General features: G+C 44.7%; 1 protein-coding gene across 3 annotated transcripts; it reads right to left on the bottom strand.

Moving 5' to 3' along the window:
• Positions 1-991: 991 nt before the first annotated feature.
• On the bottom strand, positions 992-19,382 carry LOC144113014 (uncharacterized). Of its 3 annotated transcripts, none has more exons than XM_077645883.1 (5): positions 19,093-19,382; positions 14,847-14,914; positions 11,932-12,091; positions 9,053-9,209; positions 992-1,180 (listed from the first exon to the last, which is right to left on the bottom strand). In XM_077645883.1, exons 1-4 carry the CDS (start codon positions 19,113-19,115, stop codon positions 9,077-9,079), a joined length of 384 nt encoding a protein of 127 aa, XP_077502009.1. In that variant the 5' UTR covers positions 19,116-19,382; the 3' UTR covers positions 992-1,180; positions 9,053-9,076. The 3 variants fall into 3 exon arrangements, with proteins under 3 accessions (XP_077502009.1, XP_077502010.1, XP_077502012.1); XM_077645884.1 differs by having other exon boundaries at positions 992-1,175; XM_077645886.1 differs by lacking the exon at positions 14,847-14,914.
• Positions 19,383-20,231: the final 849 nt, after the last annotated feature.

Below are 20,231 nucleotides of genomic sequence, written 5' to 3'. Positions count from 1 at the left end.
TTTACGTGAGCTCTCGCACGGATAACGTTAACTAGCAGCAAAAAGGTCCAGCGGGTTGCAGAAGAGATAGAAGTTATTGACGAACCCAGAAATAAAAAAGTGACAGGAGTAAGGTGGCGGTGGTTAGAAAGAGTAGGATCAATTAGGCATGAATTATCACCATCAGCCTGACTGCGGCCACTGCGGGGCAAAGGTCTCTCGCATGTCTCTCCAATTAGCCCTGTCCTTTGCCAGCTGCGCCCATCGTATGCCCGCAAACCTCTTAATCTCATCGCCCCTCTTTTTTTTCTTCCGCCCTCTGCTACGCTTGCCTTCTCTTGGAACCCGCTTACCAATACAGTCGACCACTTTGTATAAGTAGCTTGTGCTGGCGATGATGATGATGATGCATCATTTTATTGGTGCAAGAGCAGCTTTGGCAGAAAAAAAGGGCCAAGGCTTAAGGTATGTTATGCGGTATGAGCGAAAGCCCCTAGAGGAACAGATACAAGGCTTCCGGTCGGCTTGTAGATAAAAACACCGTCATTGGACACTGCAGGGGCCCAGAACAGGGCTGCAAGGAAAGTGGCCGACACTGAAATATCTTCAGAGGGGGCTAGGATCGGAAAGTGGGTGCGTTCTGATCAGATTTCTGACAACCCCCAGTAGCACAAATGGGGCTCTAAACTGCGGGCTGGCCCGTGCAGGGTCTCTTTGGGCTGGCCCGTGCCGGGCCTCCGTGGACTAGCCCGTACTGGGCCCCCGTGGACTAGCCCGTACTGGGACTCCGTGGGCTAGCCCGTACTGGGGCCCTGTGGTCTAGCCGTTCTGGTCCCAGTGGGCTTCTTAGGTGATAACGTGGGGGAAGTCAACAAAGATAACCCATTTAGAGCCTATAGCTGTATGCCTATGGGCCAACCGACCCAATTAGACTGAAAGCCCACCTCGCCAACCAATAGAGGCTTTCTTCACTTCAGTATTTTTTTTGTACATGTTACTACTGAAATTACAATGCAAGTAAGAATGCTTCTTATTTATTTGTTCTTGCAAGACATTTTGGGCATTCTTGCAAAGCCCCAGTTACTGGGGTGAAGGGTCCACCCCCTTCATCCAACTTTCCGACCGCCATCCCAGTCTCTCGCCCCCGCACGAACGCAGCCACTCTGTTCTTGCCTTCCATGGTGGCTGTTGGGATTCTGCACTGCGCAGCAGATGTAAAAGTGAACAAATAAACACACATATCAAATTGATATTCGGTATGGTGGATAAAAATCACTTTGCACAGTATTAGTCACATCTTTCAGGAAATGCTTCATAGCCGTATGCAATGCTACAATGTGCAATGCTTGAAATATCAGCAAATTTCGTTATGCTATTAATATCTGTAACCATAATAAACATAAATACCCATCATAAGAATAACCGAAAGGTGAATGAGCCATTAAAGGACTATAGACACCTAAATTTATTGCGTGTTTTCTTCTGTCAAATGATGAGTTAGATAATAAAATACATCGATTACCAGGTAGTACTTGCCTACAACCCCGCTAAATAATTTATAATCGAATTTCTTCTCTCATGCTGCTTTGGTTTCATCGACCGAACGCCGACTGCCGTCAAGTTGATGTTTTGGTCACATGATGCAACTAGAAAATCTAATACAATCGCTGATATGTAGCTTTAACTGACTACGACATTTAATCCAGCCTCTTCCAAGACCTGGAATGACAAGAAATGGCCTGTCAGCAATAATATAACCGATTTTTTATGCCTCATGTGACTGAAACGTCACAGTTATCGTTCGACTGATGAAACCGAAAGAGCGTCAAGAAGAAATTAAATTGCAGAAAAACTTCACATTGTGCTAGTTGGTGTTGATGCATAGTGGTGGTTCAAAAGCGCAAACACACACGGACCATGTAAGAGACGAGACACACAAACCAGCGCTGAACTTGCTACAGATTTTTTATTAGGAAGAAGCACGTCATATATACACACGAAAAAACAGCGCACATACGCAGTGTCAACAAGATTCCTAGTGCTAGTACAAAGAAAAAACTGCTTTAAAAGCATGTGACTATCTGCAGAACCACTACCCACTAAGAAGCATATTGATTTCTCGAAGCGATAATGTAACAGATGGCATACTCACGCACCCATTACTTTTTCTGATAATATGAAACGCCTCAGCTACTTCTCTAGTGCGCTGGTCAGAATGAGCGAACAAGACATCAGTATCATAAAAAAACGGCGTACATTTGGACGTGGAGCAATGCTTAGCTAGATTAGTTTCCTTCTTTCTTACAGAATTAGTGTGCTCTATGAGCCGCACGTTAACCCAGCGGCCAGTCTGGCCTATGTAGGAAAGGCCACAGGACAGGGGGATTTCATACACTACGCCAGTCTTACAGGCAACATATCTATTTTCATGATTTATGTTGCAAGCATTTCTTTTGCGCCCTTCATGCCTTCTTTAAACCGCCGCCCCCACTCTTTCTAGCTTGTTAGGTGCAGAGAACAGAACCTTTACTCCATGCTTGCTCCCTACTCTTTTAATCCAGTGCGAGAGTGTGTGGACATATAACCACTAAATTTCTTCTCCCTTCTTCCGAACGCTTTTCCGGCCCCGAGGTACTTGCAGACGATTTCAGCGCACGGAGGACGTTGTCTGCACTCGAAACGAGAACAGAGTCCAGGAAACCAGCTTCCCTACATCTGTCTGCCTGGGCTAAGAGACTGGGCATCATTTTATGATAAGATTTCTTTACTGCCATGCTTAAAGGGACACTGAGGAGAACCCTATCAAATTTCTTTTGTTAGCAAGATCTGATAGTTCGGCATTTCATGGCTTTGTTGCCGCTTCTCCGGGAGCGAAAGATGCATTTATTTCAAAGAAATTTGGATTCGAAGTTGAAAACTTTTTTCCCGCCCCTTAGATTCAAACTCTAGAACTCTTATGACGACACGGAGAACTCTTATGACGCCACAGAATGGAATGACGTGAAACGTGACGTAAACGGAGACTCCATGATTTTTGGCGGCTAGCGGTGCGGTCTAGCAGCTGCCGAAATGAAAGCTACCGCCGCCGCACGTTGAAGGCATCTATCGGGGGGTCGCTACCGTCGCTTCGTTTACGATTGCACCGTCGTCTTGCCAGCGTTACGCTGGATCCCGTTCCCGAACCCGACGACGTAGTTCTCGCAAAAACTCCGGCCTGCATTTCAGCGACCTCAGCCCCACAGAGCGTGCGATGCTTTTGAGGGAGCACGGTTAGGTTAGGCGCCGGCGGGTGGTTTCCCCCTTCCTCAGAGAGCAGCCGTTGCAAACTAAATATCATAACCCCAGTGCGGGGAGTCGCAAGGGGTGCGATGCGCCCATCGGAGGCTGGCCGGGGCTTTGAGGCCAACGGATTGTGGTTCCTTGAACTGCACGGTTGCACGGCGCAGCAGGCGGCGTCGAGGTCTCCCACGGTTACAAGGGCGAAGTTATTTATTTTTTGCCACAAAAACAAGTGGGTGCTAAAGGGCGGTCGCGTTCAAAGTCGGCGGCTTGAAACTAAAGCCGGCGCACGACGCTTCAACGGCTTCCGCTAGATCCAACGGGTCCACTGGATCTGGCTCTCTCGCCCACTTGCATGTACCTTCAGATATGTACTGTGAATGGATTAAATTAGCCGAGCTCGAAAGGAACAGCTCCGCCCAACTGCCACAGCTATTGAATACAACGCGCAGATCGCCGCGGAGCCAAATCAGTCCGGGCGGGCCGGCGGCGGCTGGCGCACTCGGCGCGAAACAGAGACATGCTCCAAGTCACCCCCCGCCAGTGCGGTCTGAGTGCGCCGAAGCCGCCGAACGCGTCGGCGGTCAGGCGCAGTTGGAGTATAGAGGGTCTCGCTTTGATAGACGTGACTTCGCTGTACAGCGCGCGCGCTCCTCGCCGCAGCATAAACGCCTCTTTACAGAGCGCCTGCGCTTAACCGCTAACCAACGTATTCGGCGTGGCATTCATGGGATGCCACTGAAACTCCCCGCCCACGCACTCAATAAAAGAAGAAAAGTCCTGTGTCGAGGTTCGGAATCGAACTAGGGGCTTCGCCGTTTGGGGCGGTGACGCTACCACTCCGCCACGACGGCTCAAGTTACAGCCGTCAATAAAGGCGCATCTAGTGAATGCACTCTTCTGATGCAGAAATCTCCGTGCCTTCGCAAGGTATATCCTGGCCTAACAGAGCTAGGCCATCAGCAAATTTTCTGAACTGCCTTGTACCTTGTCTCCCGCCCCTAATTAACGATTTCCGTTAAGTAGTTTGAAGTTGACTGGCACAGCCGGGAATGTTTCGCCGGGCAAGCGTGCGAATACACAAGTGCTGCCTTGTATGATCACCGACCGTCGTGCCATCATAGCTTTTCATCGAACGTGGCGATCATCTGACAAGCCTTAACAGGCTCCTTCAATGGTTAACTAGAACTTTAAGCGGCACTTGGAGTTCCTCTGCTGTTCGGCGCTTGTAAATCGAGGTACGTCAAAAACAAAACCACGGGGCACGCAAAGCTCATAGACGCGAAGCGCCATAACAAATCGAAACTCTCCTGGCCGCCTGTGGCGCCGCCAAGCATCGATTTTCTTTGCTTCCAACATTCAGGTTGTCTTTTGCCTGCCTTTCTTGTGTGATAAAAGTGCACTATTCGTTTTAAACCAAAACTTACTTCAATATTGAACCGCGCAACCTTCCTTTGTCAGCCTCAGAAATTCGCGCGACATGTAGGCAGTAAAATTCCTCCAAGGTGGCGACTCTTGCCCTATGGCGTCACCACGCTTGTACTTGCGAGATTCGCCTGTGGCGGCGATGCCTGTATTTTGGTTCTTGCTATTTTCTACCTTACAAGAGCTTTGTTTTCACTAAGATCGGCGTTTTTGTGATCAGGAGCTGGTATTCTATCGATAGAAGCCAACTTAAATTTCTCCTCAGTGTACCTTTAAGCATTATGTAACGATGCCACTTTTTACAAGCTTTGAATGAAAGGATCTGTAATTCAAAAGGGGCTTTTCACTCATAGGGGAATACTGCCAACAGACATGGTTGGGTTCGAAAGCCAATTTTAAATCAAGAAATTGCAAGACTGTTTCTTGAGGGACTTCAAGTGTGAACCTCAGCCCCGACCTATTACGTGCAAAAATATGAACATTTGATACAAATTCGGGATTAATGGACCTAGCCAGCACAAGGTAATCATCCACATAACGGCAAATTCGTATGCAATAACCGGCTAGATCCGTCTCAACTTTCATATCAACCCTGCTTAGATAAATGTTACTGAGAATAGGAGCTACCTTGGCACCTATGCACACACCCGATTTTTGCATATAAAGACGACCATCCCACTCAACAAACGTGTTACTGAGGTAGTAAGATAACAGTTAAACAAAGGGTCCTGTTGTGATTCCACACTCATTTTGGAACACGCATTCATCGCTGTCATCCATAATACAATGCTGAACATACTGAATTAGTTCAAAGTGTGGAAGAGAATAAAACAAATCAACCACATCTACGCTAAAACAATCACATAGTGCCCCGCTCTCATTTCTGACGAAATCAGCTACTGCCTCAGAATTAGGTACGAGAAACGGATCCTTTACAAGAAGTGACGACAAATGTTTCCGAAGATAGGTAGACACAAACAACTGCCAAGAATTGTGCTCAGAGACGCTTGCCCGGAAAGGAACTTCAGGCTTGTGCATCTTTGCACTAAAGACAATTTCTAGCACCGGTTGTTTAGCTTCCTTCACTTTCTTTGCTATACCTCCATACTTAAAACTTCCGAAGTTAAGTCATCGCCTTCTCTGAACACTTGGTGCTAGAAACTTTCTTTAGTGCTAAGACGCACAAGCCTAACGTTCCTTTCCGGGCAATCGTCTCTGAGCACAATTCTTGGCAGTTGGTTGTGTGTACCTATCTTTGCAAACAATTTTCGTCACTTCGCGTAAAGGATCCGTTTCTCGTACCTAATTCTGAGGCAGTAGCTGATTTCCTCCGAAATCACTGTTATCTTACTACCTGAGTAACACGCTTGTTCAGTGGGATGGTCGACCTTATATGCAAAAATCGGGTGTGTGCATAGGTGCCAAGGTAGCTCCCATTCTCAGTAACATTTATCTAAGCCGGGTTGATATGAAAGCTGAGACTGATCTAGCCGGTTATTGCATACGCATTTTCTGTTATGTGGACGATTACCTGGTGCTGGCTAGGTCAGTGAACCCCGAATTTGTGTCAAATGTTCTTCATGTTTTTGCACGTAATGGGACGGGGCTGAAGTTCACACATGAAGACCCTCAAGAAACAGTCTTGCAATTCCTTGATTTAAAATTCTCTTTCGAACCCAACCATGTCTGTTGGCAGTATTCCTCTAGAAGTGAAAAGCCCCTTTTGAATTACAGGTCCTTTCATTCAAAGCTTGTAAAAAGTGGCATCGTTACGGGATGCTTAGGCATGGCAGTAAAGAAATCTTATCATAAAATGATGCCCAGTCTCTTAGCCCAGGTAGACAGATGTAGGGAAGCTGGTTTCCGGGACTCAGTTCTCGTTTCGAGTGCATACAAAGTCCTACATGAGCTTAAATCGTCTGCAAGTACCTCGGGGCTGGAAAAGGGTTCGGAAGAAGGGAGAAGAAATGTATTGGTTATGCCATATGTCCACACGCTGTCCCACCAGATTAAAAGAGTTGGGAGCAAGCATGGGGTAAAGGTTCTGTTCCCTGCACCTAACAAGCTAGAAAGAGTGGAGGCGGCAGTTCAAAGAAAGCATGAAGGGCGCAGAAGAAATGCTTGCAACAAAAATAATGAAAATAGATATGTTCCCTGTAAGACTGGCGTAGTGTATCAAATCTCTCAGTCCTGTGGCCTTACCTACATAGGCCAGATTGGCCGCTGCGTTAACGTGCGGCTCATGGAGCACACTATTTCTTTAAGAAAGAAACTAACCTAGCTAAGCATTGTTCCACGTGCAAATGTACGCCATTTTTTTGACGATACTGATGTCTCCTTCGCTCATTCTAACCAGCGCACTAAAGAAGTAGCTGAGGCGTTTCATATTATCAGAAAAAGTAATGGGTGCGTGAGTACGCCATCTGTTACATTATCGCTTCGAGAAATCAATATGCTACATATTGGGCAGCGGTTCTGCAGATACACACATGCTTTTAAAGCGGTTTTTAGCTTTTACTAGCACTAGGAGTTTTGTTGACATTGCACATGTGCGCTGTTTTTCCGTGTGTGTATATATGACGTGCTTCTTCCTAATAAAAAATCAGATGTAAGATCAGTGCCAGTTTGTGTGTCTCGTCTCTTACTTGGTCCATGTGTGTTTGGACTTTTGAACCACCACTATGAAATTAAATTATAAATTATTTAGTGCTCGTACATGTATAGAATGTCTAACGCTTGGTTTGAAAGGAGAAAACGCTAAAGCGAAAATTTGGTACCTATAGTCCTTTAAATTTGGATGGCTACTCAGTAATTGATAACGGAAGTGCAGAAAACCACACCAGGTAGATTGAAAGTAGCTTTTTCCTGCAATTAGATGGTGTGTTCACAAAGTTTCTATAACCTTCAGAAGATTCACGTGTACTCATCAACAATTGCGCTGTACAGCCATAGGTTCTTAAATGTTTCTTTTTCGCCCCGCCCCTTCAATGTGTACATTAGGGCCACATGAGTCTTCACTACAGTCATCATAATAAGTTTTGTAGCCTCATCAGCTGTCTCACCACGAATGAGTGCTAGGTTTTTGATCTGAAATAGATTATACAGATTATACAAGGTGAACTCTGCCATGAATACCATACATTGAACCATTCATAAAACTCCCTGTTCGAGGAACCATGTGCAAGTCAACAAAAAATCAGAAGTATGTAGAACAGGATAATACAGAGGACTCAAACAGACCTATGATCACAGTGGTGTGACTCAGCTTAATGATAACAGAATTCTTTGTTGTCTTCTAAACGCCCATCTTTGCATCATCATATTAACTTCCTTTTTTGCATGACTCAATGGCATACGCTTCCCAAACAATAAGGTAAGGGGGAAAAAGTGAAGCCATACTTTAAGGCCCCATGAACCATGGCAAAATTGTAGTCTGGAGCTAAATGAGTGATGTAAGAACATAATCGTCAGCTGCCACTATGAACAGCAAGGCTAATGTTTGTGCTAATTTCTCGTAGTAGGCTAGATATTATTTACAGCAAATCCTTCAAATACACTTGAACAAAATGAAGCTCTCATGACTACAAATCCAAACGCAACATGAGGCAATTTCGAAGTCCCAACATAATCTGAAGTGGACTCACCATATGTAGAGAGCTCAAATTAAACTACAGCTGAACAAAACACTATGCATCAAAATTATATTAAAAGGAATCAATACGTTGCCAGTAGTTCATACGTACAATTGAAAGAAATGCCATATACCCAGTCGAACAAAAACACCAGCCCGTTTCTGGTGTTTACACCAAACTGGCCTTTTTAAAGACGGGTTCTGGTGTGACCGTGTCTGGTGTTCTGACCAGACCAGGATTTTCAGACACGGGTCCTGATGTGGCATAGTGTGGTGTGCTTTAGTGTGTTCTGGTCTGGTGTTCTGTGCTGTGACCCGGTTGTCTAATACCGGCTCTGGTGTGCTTTGGTTTAGTGTTTCCTGGTGTGGTCGGTGTACTATTCGATTTGGCGTGGTTGGAATACCGTAGAATGTCTTGATTGAGATGCTGTGTGTTTGGACATACTATCTTGAGAAAAATTAAGAGATCCCAGCGAATGCACACCAAATGGTGTAAAACGGCAAGCACTCCTGATGTCGAGTCAGGTGCACTAACATCCATCAATCTCGCTGCGCCGGTTTTGATGGCACGAGCATTTCATCAGATGGCACCTGCACGCAGTTAGGCATAGTGTGGCACACACTCGCAGTGTCATAATTTTTCACATGATTGTACACTGGAGCATGCACATAACCACATCATTTCTGTTCTTGCCGAAGACTAAGAGCAAGCACGTATCGTAAAGAAAAAATGCTCACATTTGCACAGAAGCATCCTTAGCTTCATTGGTAGACAAAATTGGCAGTGTAGTCAAGATGGAGGCCCCTAGCATCATAGTGTGCATCTTTTCTGACAAAGTCGAACAGGTTGCATTTCCCTGATAGCAGCTTGACTCCAGCTGTGTAGCCACAATGCCTGAAGAACAACAGAACAAAATCACGAATTTGTGTGAAATACACTATAATAATCACAGTGCAAAGACAACCAGCAAACACTGCTATTAAATTTAGCTCAGTGGTGCAAACATACAGTACACATTCAATACGACTTTCAATGCCTCTGCAATAAATCAACTGTCTTCTGCTTTATAGAAAATCAATGCTACTCACATAAAGCACCCCACTTGCAATAATTTGCTTGAAATCAGTGTCTGGATGAGCTAGTATTTCACACTTTCATTCACACAGTACAACGATGAACACGGACAAGGGGGAAGACACCGAAAAACACTTTGAGGTGCCTCCTTCCTTGCCCCTGTTCATCACCATGCTGTGTGAATGAAAATGTGAATAATTGCGTTGTGTTTTTCATTTATATTCATAGCTAACTGCTTATGTTTACAACACAGTTGGGTACGCCTGCATCATACTCTGAATTTCTATCATATTTTGGCATTGCAGCTGATATTGAGCATGACAGTCCTTCTAACACAGTCAGGCTTTCTGAGACAGTCAACAGCACTCTACCATCTCCGGTAATTTGATCCATTACCAGGCTCAGAGATACTAATACTTGGCAGCCTAGAGAAATAAATTGATATGGAAATTCTAGTGCTGCAGAAAACAAAAAGCTAAGAGGAATTAAGGAATTAGAGAAATGATTACAAGATGGCCATAAAGAAGGGCACAAAAAGGAGATAACATGTAGTTCGACTAACAAAAAAATATTTGATGCAAGTATATTTCAGGGTGACAAAATCCATGTATTGAGACTTTTTATGCACACAGGGTGCAGAACTGTAAAGCACTGCATGGCTGGCTGCATCTATTTAGAAGACCATTCCTCTTCATTTCTTCCAAAAAAGTGGCAGCAAAGGATAAAAAGCCGACTGGTGAAATTTATTTTCAGCTGAATGCCACATACAAAATGAAAAGACTGGAATGTTAATGATTCGAAACGAAACCTTAAACAAGATGCGATGACCTCTGGCACTGGTAAAACCCCAACACATGTGCAAAAAAAGCTGCCAGATTATTTTTCCTGCTGAATGTATTGAAACCAAAGCTGCCTGAACGCACATGAGTTTTGTTTAGCTCTAGCTTGCTATACGCATTCTGACACTGTGGTGCAGTTCACTGCACAGTACCTGGAGACACTTCCACTCGTACAAAACCCGCAGTAGATTCTGCGTAGTGTGCATTGCCCACTATGGTGCCTAGCAATCTCTGTCTTCCAGTGAGATGCACTTTTTTTGGTGCATCCAGGCATTAGGGTTCCAGTTATAAAAAATGTCCGAGTTGATTATGAGTTAAGTGAATAAGCTTAACAAGTTGACTGGTTCTAAGCAGGCAGATCACTTGCAAGAACCGCTTCTCACAGCAAAGCAGATAATAATAATGGCTTCAGGATACTGTAGTGCAGGGCTCCAAATTAGTTTAGACCAAGTGGGGTTCGTTAAGCTTCGCTAACATTGTATGGCAGACCGGCGCCTTTTCCAAAGTAGCAATGTTTACTGCCACACATATACATAACACACAAGTCGCATGATTCCTCCCAACATGTATGCGACAAAGTATTGCAACCGCTTCGAGCCATCTCTACAGGCCCCACTGGGTCATCCCTGCTAAGTGAGAAAAAAAGTGGCTAAGATATGCTTTGTCATGTTCAATGCAACAAACTATTTTTACAAAGCATGCAGCAAAGCTAGCGAAAGAATGCTCAAGCACACCTATGCTTGAGTAAAAGGTAGCCAAATTTTTTTTACATATAAACTGAAGTAGCAGAAGTCGAAGTTAGAATGTGGCTTGTAAAACTGTATGCATAACAGCTAGACAAGAGAGCAGAGAAGGTAAGGGGGCACACAGGGGCTCATTATGGGCTATATGATGGACTCTTAACAGTCACTTCCATCATGGCATCTGACAGTTAAACAATAAGCCAGCTAGCATTAAATTCAAGCTTATTTTCATGCAAAATGCTTTCAGTGATGGCTACAAGTTATAACACACAAATTTTCGTTGTTAAGTAGAGACCACCAGACGATTCATAGACGATGGCAAATGTGGCGGCACCCACGAATGCCTATACTGAATCAGCATCACTTAGGCCTCAGTACCTACAATCCAAGCTTCAGGGCAAATGACTGCTAAGTACCAACCGCCTTCTGTTTCCATGGCATGAGAAGTACATATTCACTAAAAGTTGTTCATTATGAGTAATTTCACTGATCATGCACTGCCACACTGAACATAGAGCCTAGGCTTTTAAGCTGCTTTTATCGTCACACGAGCTAACTGCACCCATCAATTAATCTCCTGTAAATAAACTTTCACATGAAGACAACATGTACAATTATTTGATCACGTCTTGAATGTTTGGCATTATCCTTTGTTTGGAGCTTTCGTATTATAAACCATTAACAAACCTGAGTCATAATTCTCACATACACTGATGGAGTGAGTATATGCCCCTGAGATAAATCCAGCTAAAGCTAGCAATTACTTCTCAGTGCATCCATTTTTCACTTCAGTGAATTATGAAACATCATTCCAGCGCACAAAAACACACGAATGAAGAGGATAGACATCACGGACACCGGACATATTTTTTTGTGCGCTGGAATGATGTCTCATAATTCTGCCCAGAACTGACTATCCCAGCCCTCTATGCTTAGCCTTGTGGAGAACCTTTTACTTGCCTTCCGCTGTCACCTCCTGAGAACTTGCCACTGGAACTGCATAGTACAACTGCTTCTGTTGACCAGATGGTAATGGCAGTCCTCTTGTGAAATAGTGCATTCTTTGGAATTCCCTTCATGGTGTCATACATTGCCTTCTCTACCTTGAATTCAGATACACCTACAGGAAAAAGAACACGCATATAAAAATTCTTAGCCATATTTGCAGCCAGGAATATGATAATAATTGTATTTGTACGCTTCAAAGCAACAACAGCAGTATGCTTTAACGCCTGTTGAAGCAAGAAAGTAAGAAATCATTTCGTTTATTACCAACACAAGACTTGCACCTTGACGTTGATGGTGTCATGCAATAGTGGTGAGTTCTGATATCGGTGTGAAGTACAAAAAGGCAACTGCTTGCTTCGAATTTTAGAACATGCAACTTTAACTGCACAATTATTGAAAAAATTGACTTCATCCTTGAAAATCGCATATTAGTATGCGTGGTAGCAAACACTGAAAATAAAAATAGTAGGAGCGCTGCCAGTGTTTAAATCAACACGCAGTGACTGGTTTGGTTCATATGGGTTTAATGTCCCAAAGCGATTCAGGCAATGAGAGACAACGTAATGAAGGGCTCCAGAAATTTCGGCCACCTGGGGTGCACAGACACCGCACAGTACACGAGCCTCAAGAATTTTGCCTTCATCGAAATTCGACCACCGCGTCTGGGATCGAATACGCGTCTTTCGGGCCAGCCGCCGAGTGCCATAACCACTCAGCCACCGCGGCGGCTTCGCAGTGACTGCTAAGAGCAATTTTCTAATTGCAGTTCTTGCCCATACCCTTGTCAAGCTAGGCACTAATGCCGGTTGACCTGCAGTAAATCTAATGTGTCCTCAACATGCTCCATAGTTAGCAGATTTCTTGTAGTCAAAATTGAATGATACATTACTTAACATTTTTTTCAGTTGGAAGCGCATGAGCTATTGATATAGTCCAAAGCAAACAACTTAGTGCCTTAGAATAGTGTTCAACGAGGGGCCCACACGCAGAGACGCTGAACTTGTAACTGTTTCCTTATACAAAGTAATACAGGAGTGCATGGCCTGTGGTGTTCATGCTAAGGAATACAAAATATAAACAGAAACAAAACTGAAGTGCAAAGAAAAATTAGACAAGTTCTGTCATTACACCTTATGTGACACTAGAGAGTACATGTTCAACAATAAATAGTAAAATGGTCATTTTGAAATTTTGCACAATCATCAAATTGTCATGAGCATAGTCAGTATGCCTTTTTTTCACACAAAAGGTTTGCGGCGGCTCCGGTGCACTTCAGTTTCTTTTTAGTACAGTGCCTTTTTTTAAGACAGAAATTGGTCAAGGGCCACAAAATAGTAATAATTGTGTATCACCATTTTCATATCTATGCTTCATTACTTTTTAACAGAACCTCCAAAATGACCCACATGATTTGCAGCAGGAGCAGGATTCCGGTGTGCACCACTCACATTCAATGAAGGACCTGGCTGCATTTCCAAGTGTTATACTAATTTTCACAATGAGAGTGCCGTTCAGCGAGTCTGACAGCAAGCAAAAACACGATTTGAACCCAATAGCTTAAGGACATTTTAAAGTCGTCTGTAACATTGTGCTTGTAAAATGACAACTTCAGGTGTCAATACTCATCAAAGTTGCCATCAGATCTCAGCTTTGGTGTGCTCATAAAGGGAAGGTGGGGTGCTTAGTTATAATGACCAATTGTCACGGCTGGTACATTGTGCTACCTACTTCAATGATGAAGGATGTGACAAACTATCCTCCAAAATCAGACATCTGGCATAAAGGCTGAAAAGCAAAAGCAAATGAAGGACCACTAAGACCTGAAATTATTTCCTACCTGAACAGTTATGCACATCATTAAGAAAGCTGACAAACGGCGCGAAGTTATACTGGTAGTTTGGCCCCAGATGCTCGCTCATTCGAGCCTCAGTATCCTAACTAAAGCAATAAAAAAGACATGACTGTTGAAGGCTAAATAAGCTACTGTAAAGCTCATCAGCAGTGAGAAAAACAAATTCTAACCCTCATAATAATATAAAAGTCAGCCAATGAGGCCGCTGCGTCAGTCACCAACAAAGAGACCATGTACAAACTATACACTGTAAATGCACAAACTCTACATGAGAGCAAAGCATGCCCTGCACTTCTGAAACAAATTTGTATCAATGTAAGATTCTTGGCAACAGTGTGCATCACCAATAATGGCATGTGCTAAAAAGGAAGAGAGCACCTTAATGATGCTGTACAATTTAGAATTCAGCCTTTCAGTAAACTATATTCTGTCTAGTACCATGAGCACCGTCAGAGGAGAAGGCCAAAATGATAGGAAAGCTGCCAGCTGTCATGAGGCCTGCCACAAAAAAAACAGTGAACAGAAGTGGTGCACAAACAAAAAAGAAGGGATGCACTATGCGATTACACAACACAAAATAACACAGGAAAACAGGGCCCAACCAATGAATGAAAAGAGAACAACAAAAATAAGGTAAGCAGTACTAAACACTGCTACCTCTGCAAATTGAGAACAGTGAAATAGACAACACCTCAAAAATAAGTTTCAAGGTCTATAAAAACGTAACTTTGGTCACATATTTTTTAAATGCTGCATTAGACATTAAAATACTAAAATCCCCAAGTGGTATTTGCCTACCATTAAATAATTTATAATTCCATTTCTTTCTCTGATGTTGTTTAGGCTTGATCAGCCGTACGATGGATGTGATGCCTAGTTGGCCTTTAGGTCTGCTGAGGCATGAAAAAGGCTACAATATAAATGTTGATATGCAGTTTTAATTCACTACAACACCTAAAACAGCCTGTTTCAAAAGCTGGAATGACAAGAAATGCCGTAGCAGCGGTTATATTACCGGTTTTCTTGCCTTTGACATGACCTGGAAACCAACTACACGTCGCATCCATCGTTCGGTTGATAATACTGAAACAAGAAGAAAGACAATTATAAATTATTTACCAGTCATAGAGCAAATATCACGAGGTGGTCCATGTACAGGCGCGGACAGAAGTAAACGGAACGCGCCACACAAGAAAGAACTGCGTGTCAGCACCGCCTAGCCAAACCAGACGAAAGCTCGAAATCGCCACGCCCATGTGCAGGGCCGCTTCCGGCGCGACCCTCTCAATGCTCCGCTTGCCTCGCATTCGTCCGGCGTCTGTGTCGTGCTGATGACGATCATGATCGGATGGTCGTGCTCTGTGTAGCTAGCGAACATTTCGGAAAACAAAGACCGCTGCCTTGATAAGGCAAATTGCGCGGGGACGGCTCTACCATTAAGCCGCTTCGTTTGAGACAGCTGGAGGCGTGTTTGCGCCGCAAACAACCCGCGTGTTTCGAACTTTTGCAGCCGCTGGGACTCTGCTGCGTCTCACTCGCAAGCAAACGCGCTCGAAACACTCGGCATACTGCCGCAGTTTTGTGTTGATTTTCTACAGTTATCCCTGATGATTCGCCTTGTCCCTACCAGGCGCTCACGCAGCATAGTGCATGCACCCTGCCTGTCTCCCCCGAAACAAACTTCCCCTATACTGGATCCTGCTCTTATCACCCCCGAGACAGTACGCTGCGTATCGCGCTGTCGTGTGCGGAGCAGAGCTCATGGTAATCACTTTGCATGCACCTTTGGATCTTAGGATGACTACAAGCACCCGCTGTCTCACCCACACGAATGCCGCAGCAGCAGTGCGTCACTGTTGCGTGCCCCGCGTGCGAAATTCGGCTATAAGTACCCGTGATCGCCCGCTAATCAGAGTATGAGCCACGGCAGAACCCGGCAAGCTATCCAAACTCTTCTGTGCGAGCTGTATTACTTCACTGCTACCGGTTACATATAGACATTGGTCTGTTTGAGAATATAGGCGTGGAAACCCAACAGCTGCATCCAGCACATTTGGAAGCAGTCACTATCCTTGAGGCACTGGATCGCGCTGCAAAAAGCGCCAAGAGCGGCGGTTTCATCTCATTTTAAGCTGACCTCCTAGGCGAGGTTCCAATGCAGGAGCACTGTGGTGCAGTACAGACACACAGGACGCATGCTTTGCCGCTCCGTCGGTTCCTCGTAGGAGCAGGCCGAAAATTAACGGTAAATGTATTAAAAGAACCCGAAACTGCGGTGGTGGATCAAGTGTTTTGAGTTTATTTGGTCTATAGCGAGACGAAAATTGAATCCCAGAGGCAACTTAAGTTTGAAGGACGCGCGCTATTTGCGATGGAAACGCACCTACAGCTGTCTCAGATGAAACGACATAATGATAGCGTCGCCCCCGCGGGATTTGTGGCATCAAGGCAGCGGTCTGTGCGTTCCGAAATGCCCGCTCGCTACTAAGGGTGCAACCATCCGACCATAATCATCATCAGCGTGACCCTGACACCGGCCGAATGCGAGGCGAGCGGAGCAATGAGAGGGTTGCGCCGGAAGGGGCCTGCATATGCGTGTCGTGATTTTGAGCTTACGTGTGGTTTTGCTAGGCGGCACTGACAAGCAGTTCTTTCTTGTGCGGCGCGCTCCGTTTACTTCTGTCCGCGCCTGCACATTAATGTCTAAGGCATTTGAAAGAAGGCGCAAGCAAACATCTGGTGTCCACAGTATATGCAGTTTCTTTGAAGCTTTGCTTAACTATGGTTTCAGGTAGCATGCCGAAAGGCTGAGTCAAACAGGTCACTACAAGCTCCTAATTTCCTGTAAGTGTATTAGAGCAAGCATATTCACTGAACTTGCACAGTGTCATCACCAAGCAAGTTAAATGGCAAAAAAATCAAAACTGACCAAGATAATCACCGAGGTAAAAATTTATGGTGAACATTCACCTTTTTTCATTTAGGACTTCTAGCTTTTTTGTGCACAGGCTATAATTCAACAGACCTTGAAGTAGTTTGCAGTAGACGGTGTTCATTTTCCACTCAGATCTAGAAGCAGTAAAGATAATGCAACTACAGTGAAAAGTTCGTTTAACAGTACCTCTTGCTGGACTAGTTGGTGTAACATTGTGTAACAAAAGTAAAAACAGCGCTAATTTTTACATAAACAACGCAGAAAGAACAGACAGGACGGGCGCTCTCCTATCTGTTCTTTTTGTGTGGTTTGTGTAAAAATTAGCGCTGTTTTTACTTTCGTTATACAGTGAGAGACCACAGAAGAGAAGCTGTCAAGTCCAATTAATGTTTCATCTTTGAGGTGCATTCATAGCTGCATTATATAACACCATTCGTATTCTTTTCACCAAGTGAAATAAGACGTATTTGGACCAGTCTCTGAGGAGTGCCATGTGACACCGGCATTACTGCAGAAGCTTGACATGGTTATCCTTCTACTATGATTGTCTATGAGGAGTGCCATGGGAGATGGATACTAGAGAAAAAAGGATAAAAGCATTGTTCTCATGCTGTAATATCACCTTAGAATGCTGCCCTGTATCCCATTACTTTATATTGGCATTTTTTAAAGCCTGGCTGCATTTAAGGGGGTCTCTAGTGACTCGAAAACAGGTGGGGAGGGAACTAGAGAGGGAGAGAGAAAGTGGCTGAGCTGAGGCTATACCAGTGTTCTCGTTGTTGCTGTGTAGCCTTAGAGCTGAGCGGCCAGCTCTGTACTCAATCGTGGTATGAGGGTGCGGGTTTCCCTTTTTCTTCCACCCTGGAGAAGTGTTCCAACCACCACTTACACGAAAAAGAAAATTGGTTGCTTGCTTCGGATTCATACATTCCCTACATTCTAGTACGGGGAGTCTCAGATTCCTCGTTAGTTTTGTAAGGGTTCCGAGGCCAGCCGAGACCCCCCTGTATTTAAGCACTGCTTCTTTCTGAGCATGAAACTGGCACTATCTGATGATGACCTATTGAGAAGAGACACACACGTTACTTTGAATAGGGGAATGCCAATGCATGCCATCAACGTTCTGGTCCAAAGCAGACATTGCAACACACTGATCTCAACGCAGAGGTGAAAAAAACAGATCTGAGAAAACTCGACACATACTTGTGCTCTACAATGTACGCTGAACAGGCACAGACAAGAACAGCCCCAAATCTGGACAGTGGAGACATCCTCTCCGATGAAGCTCTTTTCAGACTTCTTCACTACTGAAGAGAAGGCACTTCACCTGAATAACATCATAATTTCCAGCTGTGTATTTTGCACCCACAATGCCTGGCACTTCCTGATAATTATTTGTATTGCTGGCATTTCTACAACCACAAGAAGATGTTTAAACAGCCAAACTTCAAATACCTAACGCCACTTGCTCACACTAGTTTTCATGATAAGCTCTGTACTACTTAGGTTATTCAAAACCACTTAATTTGAAAGGGCTACAAAGCGCTCTTTTTCTAGGGCTACTTTTTTATTCACGGCTGCCAGCAACTAAAAGAACTTTACAGCTGCAGGCAACGTTACCAATGTTGCAAAAGTGATCGAACAGGCAGCTACCTGTTGTGGTATCGCAGTGACGCGTCGCTTCAATTCACTCAGTCGCTTGCATGCCTTGACGCGTCACACCCCTCCCACTCTGAGCTTGACAGCTGGTGTAATCGGCTCGTAGAGGTACGTTCTAACCTTAAGACGCCACATCAGATCACTATAAAGACGCACGTGCGCGTAGCGAATAACACAACTCTAAACAGACCGAGCGGCGCACGCTATCGGCAGTCCGCAACGGGCCGATACTGGCGTGAAAACAACGCGTGCAGGCAGTGCACGATCACGTCCCACGTCGAATAATCAACAGGAAGTCTGGCAACCACCTTAACGAAAGCCCAAAACATAGTCGCGCGCCTTGCTGGGCGGTATACAATTGCCACATTTACATTTAGGACTCCTACGCGTGCCTGCATTCAGCAAACGCATCTATGCATACACCTCGGCGCTCGCGTCGCAACACATACACTGTGAACACTGACGGACCAGCAGTTTGATGATTCGATGTGGAATGCACTTTGCTGCCGCGGAAACCACCAGTGACTCACGCGCAATGCCGAAGGGAAACGAACAGGACAGAGCTGACAGAGCCTCGTCCCTTCCTCTTCTTCTCGCCCTTGCGCTCGCTCGTTTATTTTCGCGGTCGCAAATTGCACGCACTCTTGGGCTACACTCTGGGTCTCACCTGGAAACGAAGACTCGACGCATTCCAGTAACCGCTTTCTTCTCTTGCTTCGCGGCTCCTACGGTTGAAGTCGAACCTGTTGTCAATATGAAACGGCTCCATGCTTCTCGGCGTGGTCACTTTTGACAAAGTACGCGAACGGCTGCATTGCTGACACGCGGCGCAAGCTACGATAAGCAGGAAATCCAAACGGAAGTTTGAAGGAATGATTTTGAAATCAGACACAAACAGCACACGAACAGCAGCAGCACGGACCACGGCACGGCGCGGCGTACGGCCTAGCCGGATATCACTCCGGAATGCACAGAGGGAGAGGAGGGTAGGAGGGTTTGCTGCGTCCTGCCACGTGACCTGGCAGCAGCGCGCTGGATTTGAACGGCGTTGGGAAGCACGCTAGGCGCTGGCGCGTGGCTATTAGCGTGACTATTAGCGTCATGGTAAATGATTACTGCGAACTGTTACAAAATTGCAGTTAGAATAAGGCGCCTCCGTGCATCATTGCCATGCAGTTTTCATGTCAAAAGCAGGCGGCAATGTTTCAGCTCCTTGCGGAACAACTTTACAAATTGTTTTCATAGCTTTTCTTTTTTCTTTCTGGTCTTTTGCAGACCGTATTAATGAGCATTCACTACATATTTTTTAGCACAGCACCAAGTTTCTCGTAAACCACATTTCGGCTTATGCTACAAAGATATGATCTGCAGAACAAGTCTGCTTTACTCAACTTCAAAAAAAAAAAGTTAATCTCAAAGCTTCCATTGTAGATTTCAATAAAATGTGTATTACTGCAAAAGCTCATTAAATCTAACATCAAGGGACCACAAAAAATTCAAATTATCAAATGACCCCCAACAAAACTGACAAGAACCACTTGTACCAGAGTATAGGTCGGAAGAGGGGACCGTCTCAGTTATTGCTGGCAGCCGGAATTTGTCTGCCTATATGCTTTGTCATTTTTAAGCGCATATAACTTAAATTACATGCTTAATTGCATATTCTATGCAGAATATATTTAGATTGAACGCGGGAATGCAAGCTATTTGCCCACATCCGTCTGGCTTCATCAGCGTGCTGAGTGGGCAGCCCATATACTGAGCATATATATATGCCCGCACTTCACCCATGCGCCCATGCTCCAT

This window comes from Amblyomma americanum, chromosome 1, assembly GCF_052857255.1.
Source record: "Amblyomma americanum isolate KBUSLIRL-KWMA chromosome 1, ASM5285725v1, whole genome shotgun sequence".
NCBI classification, from domain to species: domain Eukaryota; kingdom Metazoa; phylum Arthropoda; class Arachnida; order Ixodida; family Ixodidae; genus Amblyomma; species Amblyomma americanum.
This window is presented reverse-complemented; position numbering and strand designations above follow the sequence as displayed.

Excerpts from the sequence above, each read along its gene's own strand:
- LOC144113014 (XM_077645883.1), bottom strand. The coding sequence starts at position 19,115 with ATGCGTCGAGTCTTCGTTTCCAG. Across the intron at positions 14,915-19,092 it reads CGTCGAGTCTTCGTTTCCAG|TATTATCAACCGAACGATGG; the intron begins GTGAGACCCAGA and ends TTCTTGTTTCAG. Across the intron at positions 9,210-11,931 it reads TCAGGAGGTGACAGCGGAAG|GCATTGTGGCTACACAGCTG; the intron begins GCAAGTAAAAGG and ends GTTGTTCTTCAG.